General features: G+C 36.9%; 1 protein-coding gene across 4 annotated transcripts in view; it reads right to left on the bottom strand.

The window, feature by feature from the left end:
• Nucleotides 1–9,825: 9,825 nt before the first annotated feature.
• The window catches only part of LOC126252886 (CTD nuclear envelope phosphatase 1 homolog), a 99,995-nt gene continuing 85,490 nt past the window's right edge, over nucleotides 9,826–24,330 (bottom strand). For all 4 annotated transcript variants that reach the window (XM_049953851.1, XM_049953854.1, XM_049953852.1 and 1 more), the window contains 2 exons: nucleotides 14,197–14,349; nucleotides 9,826–11,145 (listed from right to left, as the gene is read on the bottom strand). In XM_049953851.1, the coding sequence (XP_049809808.1) occupies nucleotides 14,204–14,349 (146 nt within the window). In that variant the 3' untranslated portion in view covers nucleotides 9,826–11,145; nucleotides 14,197–14,203. The remainder of the gene's footprint in view (nucleotides 11,146–14,196; nucleotides 14,350–24,330) is intronic.

Genomic DNA, 24,330 nt, shown 5'->3' with positions numbered 1-24,330 from the left:
CATCTGTTCATAATGCACAGCCTGTGGCAGAGTGGTTACACAACAATAACATCCTTGTAATGGACTGGCCTGCACCGAGTCCTGACCTGAATCCTATGGAACACCTTTGGGATGTTTTGGAATGCCAACTTCATGCCACGCCTCACTGACTGACATAAATACCTCTCCTCAGGGCAGCACTCCGTTAAGAGTGGGCTGCCATTCCCCAAGAAACCTTCCAGCACCTGAGCGAAAGTATGCCTGCGAGAGTGGAAGCTGTCATCAAGACTAGGGGTGGGCCAACACCACATTGGATTCCAGCATTGCTGACAGAGGGCGCCACGAACTTTTAAGTCATTTTCATTCAGGTGTCCAGAAACTTTAGATCACATAGTGTAGATAAAGAATATCTGTTGTATTAATGTTAGTCTATAGGCACTCATGGCAGAGGAACTGAAATTGAGGGCAGTAAATGAAAAGCAGAAGTGCTGAAAATCTTCAGATGTTCACTTACAAAGGGGGATATAGAAATATTACACCTATTTAAGGCTCCCACCACTAATTTGTTGAAACTGAACAAGACCCCATGGTACAACATAATCTGTGTCAGATTCTATACAGAATTCACAACCACCTCCTCGTTTGAATAAAATCTTTGTCCCGCCAGCCATTTCTTCAAATTGGTAAACAAATAATAGTCCGAGGGAGCGAAGTCTGAAGAATGGGGCGGGGGAAATGAGTTGGAATCTATTTCCAATAATTTTGCGACCACAACTGCTGAGGTGTGTGCTGGTGCATTGTCATGATGGAGAAGGACCTTTTAGCGGTCCAATCACCGGCGTTTTTATTGCAGCTCAGTTTTCAAACGGTCCAATAACTATGAATAATATGCACCTGTAATAGTTTTACCCTTTTCCACATAGTCGATGAGGATTATTCCTTGCGAATCCCAAAAGACAGTCGCCATAACCTTTCCGGCCGAAGGAATGGTCTTCATCTTTTGTGGTGCAGGTTCTCCCTTGGTAACCCATTGTTTTGATTGTTGTTTGATCTCAGGAGTATAGTAATGTAGCCATGTTGCATCCACAGTGACAAAACAACACTTTAAGTCCTGCAGATTCTTCCTGAACAGCTGCAAAACATCCTTGTAACACTTCACACGATTCAATTTTTGGTCAAGCGTGAGCAATCACAGAACCCATCTTGTGGATAGCTTTCTCGTGTCACAAACGTTTATGCAAAATATTACGTACCCGTTCATTCGAGATGCCCACAGCACTAGCAATCTCATGCACCTTAACTCTTCTGTCATCCATCACCATATCATGGATTTTATCAATCATTTCTGGAGGTGTAACCTCCACAGGGCGTCCAGAACGTTCAGCATTACTTGTGCTAGCATGGCCACTCTGAAAATTTTGAAACCTCTTATAAACTGTTCTAATCGAAGGTGCAGAGTCACCGTAATGTTTATCAAGCTTCTCTTTAGTGTCCTGAGACATCTTGCCTTTCATAAAGTAATGTTTAATCACCACACGAAACTCTTTTTTTCATCCATTTTTTGACAATCACTCAACTTCCTTGATTAACACGAATGCCAAACACAAAGATATAGATGAATATGGCTGAAACTTGGTGTGCGTTCTTTCCAAAGATACTGCTAACTAAACATGACCTCGATACGCGCTGGTGGTGGCATCTCTCAGACTTTGCACGGATTTTTCAGATGCCCTTCGTATTTTAAGCCCAATCATAATGAGGTACCTAGAATCAGGTCACGCAAAACCCATCTTCCGCTTTTCTGATTTGACAACCTGAAAATCAAGTATCAAGACACAAGTAGACACAGTTGACTTCCAATATTTTGAGGGATGATGCAGCATGTTATTTTGGAGTCATTTACATAAGTAGAAGTTACTTGAAGTGTCCCACAGGGAAGTTTACTTGAACCCTTACTGTTCATGTTGTAAATTAATTATCTAGCACATGATATTAATAGTAACTTCTGACATAACACAGTTGTCTATAAGTGAATATTATTGGAAAAACGCTACACAAATATTCATCAAGTCAGATCTTGTTAAAATTTCAAAGTGGGGCAAAGACTGGCAAATTGTTTTAAATGGTCAGAATTGTAAAATTGTGTGCTTCACAAAACTCAAAAACATTGTATTCTGTGACTACAATATCAGTGAGACAGCTGGAATCAATCAACTTGTACAACCATCAGTCAGTAACAATTTGTGGGCATATAAAATGGAATGAGCACGTAAGACTCACACCTACGTAAAGTGGGTGGTAGACCTCAGTTTATTGTTTGGATACTGGGAAAATGCAATATGTCTACAATGGAGATTGCTTTTAAAACACTCAAGTGAACCATCCGAGAATATTGTGAAATCCAAATTGGTCTAACAGGTGATACTGAATAAATACAAAGCATGGCAGTATGATGGTGGTGGGTTTGTTTCAGCTAGGGGTGAGGGTCAAAAAAATGCTGAAGTACTTTGAATTGGCAAGTGTTTGAATACAGGTGCCAATGGCAACTATCCCATGAAAGTGTGCTTACACAGTTTCATGAAGCCACATTATGTGATGAATCTATGTATATACTAACTGCCTCCGAAGTATCAACCACATACATATCACAAAGGCAAGATTAGACTAATTACTGCAAGCATAAAGGCATTAAGAAGTAATTCCTGCTGTACTCCATATGCAAACGCAATGGGTAGTGTCCTCTCTCAAACATTTCACAGTGACTTGCAGAATATGGATGTAGATGAGCAAAATGACAGCACATTTCTTGAGACAAATCTCAGCAATTACCAAAAACACAGGCTCCATGTGAAGGAAGTCAGTGGACTTGTGGCTTGCAAAATGGATTGGGTAAGAATAGGGTAAATATTGCATGAGAGTGTGCAGAAAAGTATTGTGTCCAAATTTTTTGTATGAAAACTCAAAGCTTTTTAAATAAAATAAATGTTATTAACATTCTGTATCTTTATCCTCCATGTCTACATATTTATTTCTCAACATATTCACCCCAGCAACCAGCAAATTTCTCCCAATGAGAGACCAGGTTGTTGATACTGTCACTGCAGAATGTTGACTTTGTTGACAACAACAGTAACTTTTCGAACGCTGCTCGATGTTTACACAGATGAGCACATGGATTTGCATGTCTGAATGGCAAAAGGGATTTTCTGAAGGCAGAGACATGGAAAGTTACTATGAAACAGGTCAGCCATACCATCGATAAACCAGTAAAGAGTTACAAAAGTTTGAGAACGGATATGGAAAAACTGAGTCTCAGGTTCATTTCAGTTTTACCACAAAAACATTGAAAATAAACCATTTAGAAATATACATTTATGTTGGCCCTGTTACTGGTAATGAAAAACTTTACAACATGAATGTGATATGACAATTACTTGTACTCTTTGAATTTGCCTTGGCACAAATAAATTAATATATAGCTGGATTAACTATTTCCAAGCAAATTTGTTAAACAAATATGGAAAGACATCAAAAGGCAAACTCTAATGTGTTTGAAGCTTCTACTGTACACGAATACAACAATCAAAATGAATTTTCGATTTGTGTAGTATCCTGAAGCAATTGGTTGTACAATTTATTTTCCAACAATAACTTGTCTAGTATCACTATGCAAAAAAACTGAGTGCAACACATACACAGCTAACTGAATCAAAGTTACCTACGTTGCAACATCAGTTAAGACAACAATGAAGAGTAAAGAATTCGCAGACACAGCCTTAAAACTGTGACAATATGTTCAATAATATTTTTGTGAAATGCTCATTTGTAGTAATACCAAGGACAAATCAATTGCTGATATACTGTGTTCATCATAAGAATAAACCTAATAAAACATTACACCATGTATTATTCCGCATCTGCTGGAATCTCATTGTATTTCATTTCACAAAGGCAGAAGACAAGCTGTCTCCAGTACAGTAAAGTACAATAGTAAGGATATGTTTTTATGCTATGCATTATGCACACATCGACTGAGTGATAATAGAGGACAACAGCTTTAACCACTGCATTTAACTCTGACAGCACTTGCTAGCCAGCTGGTTCAATGAACCTGTAGTGCAGTTGCAGTTGTGATGTAAAAAGAGAAAGCCGAGGTTTTGAATGTCATTTAATTTTTTAAAAAAGTGAAATAATATTCGGCAAAACTTCAACAATACCACACACTTCTTAAGAGGACTAGAGGCAAAATATAACACACTCTCATTCTTAGCTATCATAGTATTGTAATTAAAAACAACTGTGATGAAAATTCCTAACTTAAAAACAGGGTAGTATTTCTACTTGAGAAATGTGTGACGCAAAAGTGTACTGCACAGATTTTACCATGAAGCATACTGAAGCCACTTAAGGTATTAACTTACAGTCAGTCATCTCATAATCTCTCAATTCCTTCCATATATGAATCCGAAAAAAAACATTTCGGTATTGGAACTGTAATCTGCTACATTGATAATGAGTCAATCAACAGAATCCAAGAAGCTAACCAAGTGCAACATTTCCTCCACTTCTTTTATGACGTGCCATTATGTTTCCTGCTAGTGTTCGACAGTGACATGTGCCAAGGCTTTGTGCGTTAGTTCCAGTACATCTGGCAGCTTAAATGTCTTGTTATTTCTTGTAACAAATCCTTTAACTCAGCTGCAGATCAGTTATGTTGCGTTCATGTCACAGTGGTATGGGGCAACCGTGAAAATATGAAATTTGGATGGTATGCTCAATGCTGTGAAAATGATTGTTCTCCATGTTTCCACAACACTTATCACTCTGGTTCGTTTGAGACCATATCTGTGCTATAAAATGCTGGATATAGAGAGTATTTAATTTTCATTTTTATACTAAGAATTTACTTTATAATTATTTCTTAATTTAAATAATCTTAACTGACAATCTTTTATAAAACACTGATGATTAAGAATTTACATTTGCAATGAAATCTGGAATTTTAAATGCAATTAGAAACAAGACATGCATTTTTAATTAAAATGATTATATATTTGTTAATTAGCATATATTTGATGAATTTTACATTTAACAGATGTATGTATTCCACATTTAATGAAAAAATGAACAACCAAAGCGATATTTGAACACCTGATAAAAGGATTAATTCTGGATTAAAGGCAACTTTATCTCAAGACTTGTGAAAAACACTTAGAACAACCTGTTTCTCACCACTTTTTGACTGTGTCCCCTGTGTGTTGCGCTATGGAGCAGAAAGCAGCATCATACTTTTTCACCCTACATATTAACAGCGCGACAATCAGAGCACAACAGTACAGAGACTACGCCTGTATATGATTTTTGAAATAAAAACTACTTTGCTGAAAAACAATTACGAAAAACGTTGATGGCTGCCATATATTAGAATATATTAAAGTTTCATTTAGCTTAATGTAGTAATAAGATACCTAATATACAAACAGCAACTACTTCCAAGAGCATAACATCATCAGTTTACATGGACTATGGCTGCCGACCAATCACTGTGTTTTTGTTCTTTTACATCAGGTTTACTCTTATGATGAAAAAAGTATAATGCTGGCTATGTACACAACTCAAATGCAATTTTTTCAGTGATTAAATGAAAGGAAAGTTATTTCATCTGGTATCCAAATTAGCTGAAAGGTCACAGGAGCCTGCAAGTTTCTATATAGCCAAGACTAGGCCATTACAACTAGCAGTAGCCCATATTACCATCAACAGTTGAAACATACTTAGTACAACATTTCTATGCTCATGAAAGATTTCTGCATGATGAATTTACATTGGTACATTATTGGTAAGAATCATTTGAAGAATCTCCTAATAAAGCCACCTGGTGGACAAGTTTGATTTAATTTGCCATGTGCAGAGGTTGTCATACTGGAAGTAATCTAATAATTTGCATAATATTAATTAAATAATCTGTTGGTAATTGGCAGAAAACAAGAAAGTGTTCCTTTTTTGTTCATAACTATTTTTATTAATTCTGTATCAATTATTTGTTAATGAATGTCCTATGAATCATTGTTCTTGAATATAACTGTGTACACCACATTAACTACATTCTGTTGGCTTCACAACACCAAATAACTCATAGTGGTTTCTTTTGTGTGCCACACACTAATTTACTTCAGTATGAAAATTGTGATGAATAATGTAATATGCTCAGGTCTACATAAATGGGTAAAAAATAATTTTGTTTGATTTTCAAAGGAAACAATATTATTTATATTTCTCCAATTTACTTCTCAAACTTTACAAATTATACAGAAGATATCTGTATCCAGTATAACTTAACACAAAGTTGTTTACAAATTTACAGTTTTATGCAGAGCTAGAGTGTAATCCAGTGTTACAAAATGTTTCTGCTTGTACTTATACCTCCAACTGTCTGGAGCTAAGTTCCACACAGTTCAATATACTGTCTTCGTTTTTGCCATATAAAGAAAATGTCAAATAATAACTACAAAAATGTTAGCTCACCACAGCACCTACTGTGACTTAACAATATAAAAAAAGTGTTATGCAAATAGAAAATCAAATACTGTTTCTAAAATGTGTAACAAAGTGTCAGTATTACAATTTGACAAACTAAGGACAATGACTTTGAACTCTCAGGCATAAATGAAACAGCACAGTTTGACTGTACACTCTGTAGGACCATGTCTAGCACATTGACAGTTTAGCTCATGCTCATGCCTCAAACATCTGCCTGTATATGGACAAGCACTTCTGAATGACCAACTTTGATGCAGGACCCAACAGTACATTATTTGAAGTTACAAACAAATACTGCCAAATTGTAAGATTCCATGCTTGGTTATCATGACACAAGACATAATGCATGATCTTACGTTTTGCAGGAGGAAGACAAGAAGGGGCACAAAATACAGAATAAAACTGACGGTAAAGGGTATGGAACAATTTTTGTCAGAGAGAGAGAGAGAGAGAGAGAGAGAGAGAGAGAGAGAGAGAGAGAGAGAGGGAGGGGGAGGAGGAGGCGCATAGGCATGTTGCAGGAAAATCTAAAATGCAATGATTTAACATCTAGATCTACAGTATAAATTTATACTGAATCTATGCTAGTGAATCACAAGAAAGAATAAAAAAAGGAAAAATCCTTTATTTACCAGTCTTTATCAAAGGCAGTAAATTAAACGCTAACCCAATTATCACAAAGGAAATGTACTCTTTATAGAAAGTGACAGCCAAAAGGCTATTTCGAGTTAATGGAAAAAGAAAACCACCGGTATGTTACACTTTATCATTGACAAGTGTCTTTTGAACATTTTAAAGTGTGACCACACATCTACTACAGTTTTCTGCTGCTCGAGGGCACACTACTATCCATGAATGATCATACAACATCCAGTGATATGACAGAAAATACTTTTATCTGAGGCTCCAATACATGAATACTATTTAGCTGAAGATCACTTGTCAAAAGAGGTTACAATGCAAAGAAATACACCAAGCCATCATCTGGTCATTGTACAGATACACACGTTTCATTATAGCACCAGGGTAATTCAATACATATATTTACATAAGAATTTTACTTTTTAACCTGGTAACTTTGACACAGGACACATTTACAAATCAAAAAGCTACTAACCTATTACCATCAATGAAAAAGGATTCACCCTAAGTTAAATTCCAAATTAGAAATACTTCAATCCCACTTACGCAAATGTAAGATGACAACACATAATTTGTGCCAGTTTCAATATTATTTTAAAAAGCTATGCTAAAAGAAATTCTTAAGTTAGTCCCTAAATCATTTCACAAGTAACACATGGTAGGCCTGTGCAGTGAACTAAGAGAGAGCCATAAACTTATTCTTCACAGTGCAACATTATCTGTGTACTGTGAATAAAAATTCCATACAGGGTCTATGCTGCAACTCATAGAAAAAGGGGGGCCTCAGGGGTTTACAGAGAAAAATAGCATTCAAACATATTTTGCATTTTTCTTCAAGAAATGAGAAACAACAGGAAGTAATCTCCAAATAATGGAAGGAATGGGAGGGCAAATATCGGTTTCTCATGAACCTTCTCGCCTGCACTAAACATCGTAAGTGTAATATGTTACTTAACAAAGGATTATGAATTTACGCAAGATTCCAATGTCATGTGAAGTCTAATGCATTACATCAGCACAAAGATATAAAACAGATAACATGAAAAATATGTCATAGTAGTGATATATTTGTTACCAAACATCAATCTGTGAACAAAATGATAAACTACAGGATGGTGATGAAAGGCAGCTTTGCTGCTACTTGTGAAAAAGCTTTGGATTTGTTTCGGATAGCCTGTGGTAGAGGATAGGGTAAGAGGGCAGGGTGAATGGCAGTTCAGTTCAGCATATTCTTTCTTAAATCTGCAGTGTGTGTAACTTTTCCAGCCTTTACAGCTGTAAGATTTTCTTCTGTTTCTTACTATTTTTTTAGCCTCTCCATATTCAGTTTCAGCACCTTGTAGCAAATACTGAAAGAAGATCTGCCATGTCAAGGTAACAATGCATTAAGATGACAAGCTGCTCGTAAAACAAAGATTTACATTGTGTATAAAACTGAATGGACTATTTATTATCCTGTTGACTAGATCATGAAAAACATCACATCCTTAAGTTTAGTACTTGAATGAGCACCATGAGATTAATGAAAGAAGGTATCTAATACAGGGAAAGGACATTTACATTAAAAAATTGTGCTTTAAATAACAAATCCAAAGTCAAACACGACTTCAAATACATAATATGCTTTTGTCATATAATAAATTACACTAATATATGCTACTATGTTCCAACCCAGTATGATTTATTTACAGCTGAAATGTCACAATTTTAAATAAATATTCATGTAACATCTTGGAACATTATATACAAAGAGATCATGTACTTATGCAATACATATCTATACAGACAACAAAAATATAACCATGCCTGCTATAACGTGACCATGAAAAGCATTCCACTGTTCTGTGTGTGATGAGGATGATTTTCTAAGAATACCACAACTGATATTTATAAATGTTCAGTGCACTAGTCCAGAGAATACAAAAAAAGGAAATGGAATAGGAAAGCACTTCTATCATTATGCACAGAAGATACTAAGTTTCCCAAAATCAGCAAGGAATGGTCAGTAACAATATGAGGTATTTGGGAATGGAGGTACCATCTAAAAAATCAAGTACAGTTTCATTTACCAATAGATATTATACCATTTTACTCTGGAGCTTTTGTATAATGACTGTGTAAAGATGAAAAGTAATAGAACTTTAAAAATATACTGTCACAAGTTAACCACACATAGGCTGCTGCTTTAACAACATAAAAATATTTAGTATTGGAGTTTAAAATTCAAACTTATTTATTAGAATACTTCACAGGCTTCTTTGGGCTATATTTTATTGTGGCATTGACATACCTTGAAAGAGGAAAACCTTATCTCAAAATGAGCACTATATTACAGAGATTAGTATGAAAATGCCCTTACAAGATTCTCTAGGAGATGGAATACTATTGAGAAAGAAACACATTGAAAAAAATCAAGGCAAAGAAGTGCTGTAATGCCAGAAATGAAGTAGGACAGAGAACAACTTACTTCAACATCATGGCATTAATTAGGGACCATTTAAGAAAAAAATAAATACTAATGTTTCAAGAGACTAAAAGACAGAATACAAATTATTGCACAGGGCACACATTGTAGCATTCCTCTCAGAGACATAATTCTGGCCATGGGATACAACAGAGTAGAGGGTCTTGTTTCAAAGTAAAAACTTCTTTTTGAAAACGACATAGATGACAAACAACATGTTCTTTATTCTGAAACTACAAAAACTGCTTGAGGAAAAGGCTTGTCTCCTAGTACACTGTCTTGTCAACAGATTAAAAGGAAATACTCTGTTCACAACATGTCTCACTTACTGCCTGGAAATTTTGAAATGACCCCACATACATTTCTACTGTTTCCCATTTTATATGTCAAGGCTGCTTTTGTTTACACCCACATAATATTACTTAGAATGCTCTAGATTTTTTTTATATAACTGCCTACTGAAGAAATAACACAACAAAAATGCCATTAAAGGAAAATAAAAATTAGAATAAAACTTCACATTCAAAGCTACCAAGTAATGATTCTAAATACACACACATTCAACTGCAAACTGAAGCAAAAGCAAATGGAGCCAGTTATTAAGCTCATGTGAACACAAAATATAATTAGTTTACTTTCTTTCTCTTTTGCATTTACACAAAATTCACTGGCAAAAAGATACAATGACATTTTTGGTGCATATTAACATCAATATAAACATAAATCCATTTTCTCTTTACTTGGGCCACAGTAACAGTCAACACAACCTTAACCTAGAAAGAGTGAGGGGTATATATCAAATATGAAGCTGTAATACAACAGATGGGGGCCAGAAATATCAGTTGTGGTAAATCACTGGTTTCATATACAATAAATCACTGGTTCGATATACACTGTTCAATCAGATAAAAATGTTTAAGTGGTATTACAATGTTGATGCACATAAGTACACACAGTCAGACTTTCAAATTAAGTAATCAACTCAATTCTCAACTTACCGAGGCCTTTATCTGAAAATAACTCACTCACACAGAAATCCCTGTCTATGTGCACGCTAACAAGTCATTTTCATCTACAATAAAACATTATCCACATTGTGTTGCTGGCAATATCACTGCCAGATAGACACTGAAGATGCATCACAGCAGGTAAGTTCTTTTGTGACATTAAACACAAGTCCATTGATGGCATCGTAATTGAAGAAACGAGACAGAGAGAGAGAGAGAAAACTCTCTCACTACTTGTAATGTAGATAGGATTTTTTACATTAACATTCTGACATGTAAAACAAATTTTCAATATAAAAAGTATTTTACTGCACTTTTAGTCGATAAAAGTCATATTTCACCACAATGAAATTCAACAACGGCTTCAGTAATCACCACTCATACAATGTATATTTTGGAACATTGGTAAACAAACTTCCAATGTCTCACATCACAAAGTAACATCATATTCCATGTAGTCAGGTGAGGGAAGTGGACCTAAAATGAGCAACTAAACAGGACCCTCAGGAGCACCTGCAAATGCGAAACATTTATAAGTGTTAGAATAAATAAAAGATATGGTTATAATAGAGGGAAACATTCCACGTAGGAAAAATATATCTAAAAACAAAGATGATGTGACTTACCAAATGAAAGTGCTGGCAGGTCGACAGACACACAAACGAACACAAACATACACACAAAATTCAAACTTTCGCAACAAACTGTTGCCTCATCAGGAAAGAGGGAAGGAGAGGAAAAGACGAAAGGATGTGGGTTTTAAGGGAGAAGGTAAGGAGTCATTCCAATCCCGGGAGCGGAAAGACTTACCTTAGGGGGAAAAAAGGACGGGTATACACTCGCACACACACACATATCCATCCACACATATACGACACAAGCAGACATCTCACAAGCAGACATATTTAAAGACCAAATATATAAATATATAAATATGTCTGCTTGTGAGATGTCTGCTTGTGTCGTATATGTGTGGATGGATATGTGTGTGTGTGTGCGAGTGTATACCCGTCCTTTTTTCCCCCTAAGGTAAGTCTTTCCGCTCCCGGGATTGGAATGACTCCTTACCTTCTCCCTTAAAACCCACATCCTTTCGTCTTTCCCTCTCCTTCCCTCTTTCCTGATGAGGCAACAGTTTGTTGCGAAAGCTTGAATTTTGTGTGTATGTTTGTGTTCGTTTGTGTGTCTGTCGACCTGCCAGCACTTTCATTTGGTAAGTCACATCATCTTTGTTTTTAGAATAAATAAAAGTATGACTGACAGAAAGGACAGACAATATGAATTTTGTCAATTGTTAAATTACCCTTCAAATCAACAAAAATAGCAAATTTAATATATTGCCCAAAAACTCTGCACAATGATTAATCTTTACAAGAACACGCCTTCTGCGTGTTAAAGGCAAGAATAAGGAAATTTGTGTGCCACAAATAGTCACCCTCAAAATACAAATTGGAGACAAGAAGGCAGCACCACTACATTTTCATATTCTGCAAATGTATTCAAGGAACTGGGTTCAGCTTATCAGAGCATAATCACGTATGGCCACATAATTGTTAGGAGCAGTAGATGAACTGAAGGAACAGGTATCCTTATTGAGATTTCTTAAATTAACTACAATAACCATCATTATACACTGAGGTGACAAAAATCATGGCATACCTCTTAATATCATGTCAGCTCTCCTTTTGCCAATAGTGCAGAAACTCGGCATGGGTTGGACTCAAAAATTCACTGGAAGTCCTCCATGCTACCTAAATACCCATCTATAACTGTGGCCCAGTGACATAACACATTGCATCCATAAAAATTCCATTTTTGTATGGAAATATGAAGTCCATGAAAGGCTGCAAATGGTCTCCAAGTAGCTGAACATAACCGTTTCCAGTCAATGACCACAGGACACATCCATTCCATGTATACACGGCCCACACCATTATGGAGCCATCACTTGCTGGCACAGTGCCTTGTTGACAACTTGAGATCAAGGCTTCATGGGGTCTGCGCCATACTCAAACCCTAACATCAGCTCTTACCAACTGAAATCAGGACCCATATCACAAGGCCATGGTTTTCCACTGTCTAGGATTCTTCTGATATAGTCATGAGGCCAAGAAAGGCACTGCAGTTGATGTTGCGCTTTTAGTAAAGGCACTTGCATCACTCATCTTCCGCCATAGCCAATTAATGCCATATTTCATCGCAGAGTCGCAATGGATACATTTGCCGTACATCCCACATTGATTACTGCAGATATTTCATGCGGTGTTTCTTGTCTGTTGGCAGAGATAAATATACACACAAGCCGCTGCTCTTGGTTGTTAAGTGACAACTGCATTGTTCATGGTGAGATGTAATAAGTGAAATTTTGTATTCTTGGCATGGAATGCTGAATTCCCTAATGATATCCAAAATGGAATGGCCCATGCGTCTAGCTCTAACTACCATTTCTTGTTCAAAGTCTGTTGATTTAAGTTGTGTGGCAATAATCACAACAGACAATTTTTCATGTGAATCGTCTGAGTACAAATGGCAGATCCACCAATGCATTGCCCTTTTATACCTTTTTTACATAATACTACCACCATCTACATCGGTGTGTATTGCTATCACATGACTTTTGTCACCTCAGTGTATATTGCTCATAAACTATACAAATTTTAATACTGACCAACAAAAGATATCTGGTTCAATGAAAGAGGTGAAATAAATCAGAAATAAGTGAAGCTCCTTAGCAATTATCAATTAAGAAGAAATAGGTAAGTGAAGCCTCTTAGCAATTATCAATTAAGTGGTTACAGAGAAAGTAGGCCACAGAGCACTGCTTGGGATTCATCAGAACACTGGGCGATTTAGTGGGAAAGAAGAAAAAAAAAATTGCTGGACAGTACTCACCTTCAGGAAGTGAAAAATATATTACTGCCGACAGACACATAGAAAAGGACACAACACCATGTTAGCTTTGGAGCCATTAGGTCTTCCTCAGGAAAGAGAGATGCACAAGTTAATGGAGGTTGCAAAGAAAGGGCAGGTCAATCACTCTTCTAGATTAAAAGGACTCACCTGTTGTGTGCCTCCCCCTTATCCTGGGGTCTGAATGACCTGCTCTTCTTTTTTAACCTTTCCCAGCCCATCTCTCTCTCTCTCTCTCTCTCTTTCCACAGAAAGCAAGTAAGTTTCACAAACTACGGCAGTGTTCTACTTTAGTAAAAGTCTATCGACAGTACTAAGTTCATTGCCTCTTGAAAGTAAAAATGACCAGCATTCTGTCTTGATAATTTTAAAGATCTTCTAATAATCATGAAAAACGCGTGCACATGTGTGGTGCTTAAGGATGCCATCCTTAGGAATGTAATACTCTTATACATATTTAACTTCAAAACAAAGCACTCTAATACAGTCGCATATTATTCTATGAATTTCAAGAAAAATGTATTGAGTCACAACAGTTAAAACTGTATTTGTTTCAGAGACAACAACATGAAAATAATTTGAAACTCAACTTGAACTGAAAAATGCCATGCCATTAAGTAGGATTACTGAAAGTTTCACATTTCTAACACTTACCCAAGTGTTACCATAGGCGGTGAAGATGCAAGTTCCTACTAAGCACACTTCGAACATCCTGGGTGAAACGTAATGCATCCAGTACTGGCAATAGGTTCAGCAAAGCTGTATCCATTGGATCACAGAACCACGATTTAATTGGAATTGCATTATCTGCAAGAGTAGGATCGTATTTCTCAACTCTCTAAGCTTTAAAGATACAAATTAAATCATAAAGTCTAGTGCATATTCCTCCAAGGCCAACAAGAAAAATCATAATAAAAGCTTGTACTCAAATTGTCATCTTAATAATCTTTTATCTTTTTGCTAGATCCTCCCATCACCTTGTTCATGTCTCTTACCTCTTTGTTCCTATTTCCATTAACAATTAATTATGAAGACTAATACAGGAAGTTTTGCATTTGATACAGAAAAAGCATGAACACCCTTATAGTAGTTCATTTAAATATGTGGTCTCCAAATTACAGCCTGTAGGCCAACTCTGGCCCATGAACACCATCAATCAGGCCTGAGGTAAGGAGTCAGGCATACATGGTATTTGGCCTGCCATAATATTTTTTAAAATTACAGTTGAACCTAACGTATCAAGCACCTCCCATAATGAGCAATTTGAACAACATGTAGAAGAAAATGTATGCAACTGACATGCCTAGGGATAATGTTTCACATAGTCTGTTTGGGTAATTTTTTCAGTTTTTAATAATCATTTAAAAAACCATCTTCTGGCCTGGATCTGGCCACTATAAATGAAAACTAAGTTATGCATTCTCCTATAAACTACTGCTATGTAAAGTAGAAGCTCCAACAATGTTATATTCAGTCAGCTGTACTGATCGCAATGCATTTCGCGCTGCAATTATTGCCACTCATACCACTGCTCAGGCTTCTACAACGATGTTGTAAATGCTCTGCAATGATTTTGCAAGATCTTTTCTTTGGTGGCGCATGGTAACCTCTTCTCTTGCACTATCTGTTCATTAATTCCAATTCCGATTTGTCGTCATTAACTAACACAAATTCATTAAAGATGCCCGTAAGTCAGTAGCTATCCATGCTATGAATTTAAGTCACAATCATGCTAGTCTTTTTCGGCAAATTTTGAAGCAATTGCGTGAACAAATGTCTTAAGACAATTTTCTTCTGAAACTGGACGTACTGTACTATAAATAAAAAATTACAATGCCATATTATAAATCTGTTCCGAGTACCTATTTTTTCAGAGTGGAACGCACTGACCTATATATGGATTCGTGTGGAAGAATGTGTTTCACGTGAAAAGTAGCAATAATGAGCAAAAGACTCAGGAATGAATCATGTTCATTAAGTGAAGCAACACTGTACAAAATGTAAAATTTACAATGCAAATAAATCATACAAAATATGTGCAATAATCAGCTGTTTTTGTTTTATTACCAATTAAGATATACATCAACTGACATATGTAATGTAATTGAACATTTTAACTGTTTTCTTCCTGGAAATTTACCATTCCTATGTGACGAACATAGGCAATTCACATAATGAAATTAAGCACTGCAGTTATGATTAATGAGATTTACTGTATGTAGCTATAACCTCCCATTTACAATTGCTTGCAGTTGTAGAGCAAGTTTACTGGTGTAAATTATCAGCAGTGACTTCAAATGCTCCTCAGTTAATTTGGTCTGTAAATATTTTTAGTGTATTTCATTTTGGAATATGTTTTTTCAAAGTGCCGAAAGTGGAAGAAAGCCATGAGCAAACTTATGCAGCTGACAAGACTATACCAAGTCTATGACTAATTCCAGCAATGATAAATTTAAATATTTATCTTTATAAAAATTGCTACATTGCAAACCAATGATTTCCATATGAAATTTTGGGGTAAGACTTTCTACACTGGTGTTAAAACAGCTTTGGAAAATCTTAGTATCATTTGCAATTGCATCAAAATCTGAAAGACAGGACTCAAAATTTATTTGTAAAACACTCAAGAGAATCAGCTGCAAAATCTACCGTAAATTGCTGACTGAATGTTTGGCATACACTAAAATGCTTGAAACATTTTTTGTTCACCTGAGACTGAAACAAAACATTTTTTTGTCGAGAGTATTAAATATATGTGAACAAATCAGACAGTAGCAGGTCTTAATTAAGGTCATTCATATGTTTAGTGAAATCTGTACAAAATGATAACTGCTAACTGCTCGCTGTTTTGTAACTCAGCCAGAGGATGACTCTTTTCATTCAAGAAAATTTTGATTGTTGGATACTTTCCTGGCAGATTAAAACTGTGTGCCAGACCATGACTCGAACTCGGGACCTTTGCCTTTCGCAGGCAAGTGCTCTACCATCTGAGCTACCCAAGCAGAACTCACACCCCATCCTCGCAACTTTACTTCTGCCAGTACCTCGTCTCCTACTTTACAAACTTCACAGAAGCTCTTCTGTGAGGACGGAGCGTGAACCGTGCTTGGGTAGCTTAGATGGTACAGCACTTGCCCACGAATGGCAAAGGTCCCGAGTTTGAGTCTCGGTCTGGCACACAGTTTTAATCTGCCAGGAAAGTTTCATAACAGTGCACATTCCACTGCAGAGCGAACATCTCATTCTGGATTTTGATTGTTGCTCATAGCTACAAAACTAATCAGTGCTCTCTCACAGCTAAGCCAGGGTATTATTGTATAACATGGTAAGTCACTTTCTTCAATCCCTTCAATAAACTTGTGGAACTGACAGTGATTGAGAGCATGTGATCTTATATAATTAATAGCTGGAGGCTTTAAAATGTAAGTTTAATTGTTTTGATCCACTGTCGTTTTCTACCGCCTTTGACACAAGAGCAAAGACACCTTTACTTTTTTCACAGATGTTTTTGATGTCGTCAGTTGTGATACACCATAAGTTTTTCCATTGAAGACTGTTTTTATGAAAAGCATTTCCTGCTCATTTAAAAATTTCTTCTGCCATGGATGTGAATGCTACAAATGCCAAGAAGCTCTTCATAGACTTCATAATTTTTGTTTATCCTTTGAATAAAAATTAACATTTATGCAGTATATGAAACAACTGTCGACTCATCCAGAACTAAAGAGACACTTAAGTGTCGAGTTTTCTCAGGTAACTGTATTAATATAGAGTCAGCAATATCATTTACTCTTGGAGCCACAGTGTTTGATGACAAACTAGTGTTTTTAAATAAATAAGATTTTTCTGGTCACATTTCAACTGCTACAGTCATGCAATCCATTACAAATTCAGTGTCGGCAAATAGTTTTCCACATTTGCTATTGAGTGAGCCACATGGAAACCAGCACTAGTTACTTCTTCTTATTCAGCATTTAAGAATGTAAATAACATTTGCTGAGATTTCAAATCACATTTCAGAGACACATATATTTCTAACCGTTGGTATCCTGTGAATCTGGTATACCTCTGAGAATGTTTGGTCTCATAAAGAAGTTTTATATTGGATTCTTTGAGAACACTTATCGTTTCATTTCAAATTATACACTGGCCTTATTACTTGGATAAATCACAAAATATTTGTGTACTGATGTAACTGCAAATCAAAACGATGCCAATTAGTATTATTACAGTATAACCCCACTTTTATGTTCCCGGAATTAACATTTTCCCGCCGTTTACGACATTTTTTATCGGTCCCACCAAATTTCCTATACCCACAAAAGTTAATTTGCAGCTGATTTTGTGTCAACATATTTATAATTTTCCCACAATTTACGCATTACGAAAAAATGTTTGTGGAGAAAAAATGTTGGCCGTCCACCAGTGTTTACAAATATTGCGTGGTTAAGTTTCTTGACACCACGGCACTCTACTCAGCGAATTTCAACCAGCAAACATCTAAAAGCTGGAACAATTCATGCTGTATTTCCCGCCGCTGCCAGGCTCTACTTGGCATGGTGGCTGATGTGAGTAACTAGATTCATTCGAATGAAGATATCATGACCAATCACAACCATTTCCAAACTGTCTCGACTGCGCAAACACAGTTTCATGATTGTTGTGATCATTGTGGCATCTTTGTTGAACCATATTTAGCGTGTTTCGGTGTACGGCCGCTTGGAGCTCTAGTTGACACTGTCATTCACTTTGTGTTGCTCAAATGTTTTTAGTTTAAACACAGCACCGGTTATACTTTATTTTATTCATGCTGAGCAAAATGTGTTTCGAGAATTTATTCCTGTTGTCAAGTGCAGTATTTACGTATTTATTTTTTTGTGATGTTACGCAAATAAACAACGTGAGTGACAGTTTGTGTGTGTGTGTGTGTGTGTGTGTGTGTGTGTGTGTGTGTGTGTGTTACCTGATAACCTCCAAAAGACGACTACAGTGCAAGAGACGCAGAATAACACATATTCAAACACCATACAGAATACTTATTTACATATTTTCAATTGACAACGAGAAAAAATTCTTGTAATGCATTGTGCTAAATACATAACTAGTGCGGTATTTCATTATTTAAATAATGAATGACAGATGCAGGCTTTCAAAAACACCAATTATGACATGTGAAATTGAGTCAAACATTCCTACTTCCCAGACAGTTATAGTTACAGCCACATCAGCAGTTTTTATTAGATAGTAAACCTTCATTAGATAACAAACAAGTCCCTCACAAGTCTTTTGATGCTTGTAATGTACATATATCACACATAAAGTGCAAGGGGGTATTCTATACGTAATTTTTACAGCTTAAAACGTTATCTCCCACATTTTACATTTTCCCACATTTTACACAATTTAAGTCCTCTGAAAAGTATAAAAGCGGGGTTTCACTGTAATAGCAAGGGTTATGAGCAAATAATTGCACCGAATTTATCTTCAAGGCAATTTTAATTAATTAATTACTGTGAAACTGTGCCTTCACTAAGATACTGTAGTCACAAAATACTCTAGTATCACTATATTTTGCTTTTCAGATCACACATGTCGCTACTCCCAAGATGGTGCTGTACTACTGCACATAACTTCTCTACTATCTGGAGGATGGCATTGTTTGAAGTACAGGGTGTCCAGAAAAGGACTCCCTGATTTCAAAATTAAATATCTCGAAAACAAAGATCGATAGAGGAATGCAGTAAACGGTATGTTTATTGTGAAAGCTGTAACAAGTTTATACAGCAGTTTGAAATAATAATTACAAAAGCTGCTAACAGATGGCGCTGTACGCTGTACAGCTCATATCAGCATACATAAGTGAAATAATCGTATTAAAACAATCTTTGCAAACAATCACATCACAATGTTTTCAAAATGTTCACCATTGGCACTACAGAGGTGGCGCAAATGAAGAATGAAATTCGCTATCACATTTCATAGTGTCTCAACCGAAATAGATTCACATGCCACAGAGATCGCCGATTCAAGCTCGTCCAGCGTGGCGGGATGCTTCGGGTAGACCATGTCTTTCACTGTGCCCCACAAAAAAAAGTCACAGGGAGTCAAATCCGGCGAATATGGAGACCAATCCATGCCTACACCAGTAAATTTGGGATATTCCAAAGCAATGACTCGATTCCCGAAGTATTCCTCAAGAAAGCGAAACACTTGTTCGGTCCAATGTGGTCGGGCTCCATCTTGCATAAACCATTCAGTACCCGGTCGATCCTCTAACGCTTGCTATGTGGCGACAAATTGTTCCAAAATTGCAACGTAATGTGCACCAGTGACCGTTTCTCGAATGAAAAAAGAGCCAATAATGCCTCTGCTGCATACTGCAGCCCACACAGTAACTTCAGGAGAATTCAGGGGTTTCGCTTCACACCAATATGGCTTTTCGGAACCCCAAAATCGCCAGTTCTGCTTATTCACGTGTCCATTCAGGTGGAAGTGTGCTTCATCTGTAAACCAGATGCAGCCAACATCAAATCCTTCACTATCAATCATTGTGAGCATTTGATTAGCAAAGGTAACTGTTGTGGATTGGCAGTAGAGCCAACCCTTATAGAGGAAGCCGAAAGGCATGCGTTTAAGCTCACGCAGGCTGGCGTGAGGTCTGGAACAGGACAAGGAAATGAGAACTTAGAAAATCGGACGCAGATGGTGGAATACTTAACTTTAATCCATTAATGTTGAATGTAGCTCTTGTCTGTACATTCTTTACAATATCAATAGCAACTGATAATGGCGCCTTGCTAGGTCGTAGCAAATGACGTAGCTGAAGGCTATGCTAACTATCATCTCGGCAAATGACAACATATTTTGTCAGTGAACCATCGCTAGCAAAGTCGGTTGTACAACTGGGCGAGTGCTAGGAAATCTCTCTAGACCTGCCGTGTGATGCTCGGTCTGCAATCACTGATAGTGGCGACACGCGGGTCCGACGTATACTAACGGACCGCGGCCGATTTAAAGGCTACCACCTAGCAAGTGTGGTGTCTGGCGGTGACACCACAGTAACCCTTTGTTGCACAGCTCGTAAGGGTATGGCCTGGTGCATTTGAATTTTGAATGGAAACATATGTAGGCTCTTTCTCAGAATTTTCTGCGCGCTGGAACGCTTCAAACCAGTCTCAGATGCAATTCTACGGACGGATGGCATTTGATTTTGCTGAATAATTCCAGAAACTGTGGCGATATTTTCAGGCGTAACTGTGGTTTGCTTGTGGCGAAGATGCCCCACTAGATCATCAGTTACGCTGCCTGTCCGTTGAAATTTTGTGAAGAGCGTACGAATGGTTTTCGCATCAGGTCTTTTTGGAACATTAAATCGTGCTTGAAAACTTCGCCTTGTTGCCGTAGGACTTTCTTCTAACCCGTGGTACTCTAGCACCAGAAAAACGCGTTGTTCAATGGAGTACATGGTTTTAATCTCTTCCTTCGGTACGCTAACCTCCTTTCACGTTTCAATAGTGGAACTGATCGCTCTGGGCTTCGGATCACTATTTATACTAGGCATTACGTATGGCGATTACAGCACCATCTGTTAGCAGCTTTTGTAACTATTATTTCAAATTGCTGTATGAACTTCTTACAGCTTTCACAATAAACATACCATTTATTGCATTCCTCTATCGATCTTTGTTTTCGAGATATTTAATTTTGAAATCAGGGAGTCCTTTTCTGGACACCCTGTAGTTGTAACAATAAGTAAGGCACAGCACACACATCGGTTCACTGTAGAAATGAAATGACGTGTACACTTGCCGTAAGTGCCAACAGAAATTGCAGCCTGCTCCCTGTGCCATAGATACCTCACTCACCGTCTAGTCCTGAAATGAAAAGTTGTGCATAATTCTATACTACAGTATGTCAGTATGGTGAACTATATATTCTGTCCAACTTTTCTTCTGCCATGCCAGCGATGACCACAGGGAGCGGAGGTAACCACTATTGCCACCGTGAGGTGAGGAATGCTATGGTGGAAAGATATCCCACAGTGCTGATACCATACGCACCTCACGCTACATTCTGATCATTTGCTGTGGAGTTAAAGACGTACTGAAGTAACAAGGTTTCATAAAAACGCATTACAACGACCTTCATGAGTGGTATATATTAGTAGCAATGTATATGAAATGAAATTAAGGCCACAGTTCAAGGTCACGCAATTATCAGTTCACTGTATAATGACTATTGCGAAGCCACTCAGTGTCAGCTCATGAAGACTGGCAGCAGTGGTAAGTGTCCCGAAAACTTCTCCACTGTACCGAAGAGTTCTGAGTAGTATTACAGTATCAGGCCTCAAGAAAATTAGACTACAGCTAGGTCTTGTCCCTTGGGACTTAGTGGAAGCACCAGTGTGACCCTTGCGCTAAAATGTTTGGAGACACCTGATTTAAATTATACAAACAATACTGTATGCAATTTCCAATATTCCGCATATTCAACGCAAAGGTAAGTATCCACTCAACAAAGACTCAAATGGGACATTAACATAAATGAAAAATGTTGAAGCTCTTCCTTAAATGACATCTAAAGCAATTCTCTCAGCAACAATTACAACAAATATGTTTCATTTACATCTGACCACTATCAGTGTGAAGCATTTACAATTTTACACAAATAGTTGACACTTAATTCTTCTTGCATATATTACTCTTTCGATTCCTGGATGAAATACTTATAAAGAAAACACTAAAAACTTGAAGAGATTAACCGTGTGTGTGTGTGTGTGTGTGTGTGTGTGTGTGTGTGTGTGTGTGAACTTGCGAGGAGAAATGTAGCTTGAGAAGCTAGTAAAAAAACTGAGTTCCACTCATAATAGAGAGAGAGAGATATTGCAAGAACTATTCAGATTACTATATTCCACTAAAAGATCAACTCAATCTGATAGCTTGCCAACTGTATATATCCGAGTTTCTGAAGAATTTTTGAGAGAAACTATCATCATTTTTAACATCATACAGAAAATAGAATCACAAAACAGCTTCTCCTCAGCCAACACACATCACAAAAATCATCCATTATGAGAGTACAATGTCACATGTCTCATGGAGGTATTTCTAAACTTGGACGAAATTTAATGACACACAAGCTCCTTTATGTCTTCCAAACTTTGTACAAACCGACAAGTGAAAGATAACACTGTTAGTACAACCAAGTAACAAGGTAAATCTGAAAGAAAAAATTAGATAGAAACCCAACAATAAAGTACACTCCATCAGCATCTTATTGTTGAACAAAGACAGAAAAAAAATGAAGCTATTTTCACATTAAAGTAGCACTGGGAAATGAATATAAAAGAAAGCAGATACTGAAATTATAAATAAGAGCACAAAGTATGTGTTCTAAGGATCTCACCAGATGACGTGTAAATGTGTCACAAAGGCTGCAGGTAGAAAGCAGCAACTGCAAGCCTGCTACAGTATCTAGCAGACAACGAAGAATTATGCAAGGGTCATTTATCTATTAAGAAAAGGAACCAAGAGATCAGGGGAAGAATATGTTGCAGAACAACAGGTAACAATAAAATCAGATGAATGCTTAATGGCAGAAGGGTGGAGGACATTGGTAAGCAGGCAGAAGAAACATGGATGTGTGTAGTAGACGACCACAATGAATTCCTGAAGGTGGTCTTAATCCAGCAGCAGGTGTTGAATGGCTCTATTTAATTATTTATATTATTATTGTAACATTTAGATTAGTTGATTACCACAATGATTATAATTTTACATCCTAGAGACATTTTGCATTGAAAATCTCTGATGAATGTACACAATTTCTTGTTCTTCACACTGCAGTACGATTCTCTCACAGAGGTCATTGATATTATTAAATTCTTCACAGCCTCAATGTATTGTCTAAATGATGGAGTCATTTTAGCCATCATAGGCGGTCAGTTTTATTCCTTTACTGTAAAATGCATGTAAATTACGTTACTGGCCAGTTTCGACCTTAGGCCGTTATCAAATGTCTGCGATACAATACCAAAAGTACACTCAACATGTAAGACATATTAAGCAGATAACATTACACTTTCGTATTACAATTGTTATTTAAACTGACAAGATATTGCTGATGTGTGTGTCACATTTAAAAATGTTTGTTCTACTCGTATGTTATGTGGGAACAGACACCATTCCACACATACATATGATGAATGTTACAGATACGGTCTTACATGTACCAATCAGCTTAAAGAACAACTTTCACAACACATGATGCAGGCAAAAACCTTACAGTAGGTAGCTTACTAGTCCTTGCACATTTGTTTAGCAGCATAATGTGTACTCTTCTGCACTCATACATAGACATAGCTGTTACAATCGCTGGAAACACACATCAACCAAATAGCACGCTAAGACCTGTCATTTTGCAGAGACAAAGATATCACCAGAGGGAGCTGTAGTCATGTGATGACAGTCTTGTGTACAATGAGACAGAAAGAATGTCCAGCCAAAATAATTTAAGAATCCAAGAACAGCATTGTGCCTACCCAAGTTCAGAAGTGCCAGTGTTCATAACTCTAGCAGTCTGTGGAGCTACAATACTTAAGATACAATAAATGTCAAGACACTTTGCAATTTAACTCATAGTATAATTTCTTCTGAAAATCATTACTTGAGCATGTAGAAGCAGTGAAATATAAGAACTTCACGTCGGTAGAATTGCTACAAAAATGAGCGTCTCACATCTGTTTAAATGGCTGAGTGTATAGGCTGATGGTTTACACATGTAAAGGAT

Source organism: Schistocerca nitens, chromosome 4 (assembly GCF_023898315.1).
Source record: "Schistocerca nitens isolate TAMUIC-IGC-003100 chromosome 4, iqSchNite1.1, whole genome shotgun sequence".
Taxonomy (NCBI): Eukaryota; Metazoa; Arthropoda; class Insecta; order Orthoptera; family Acrididae; genus Schistocerca; species Schistocerca nitens.
Note: the sequence above shows the minus strand (reverse complement) of the source record. Positions and strands in the feature narration are given on the sequence as shown.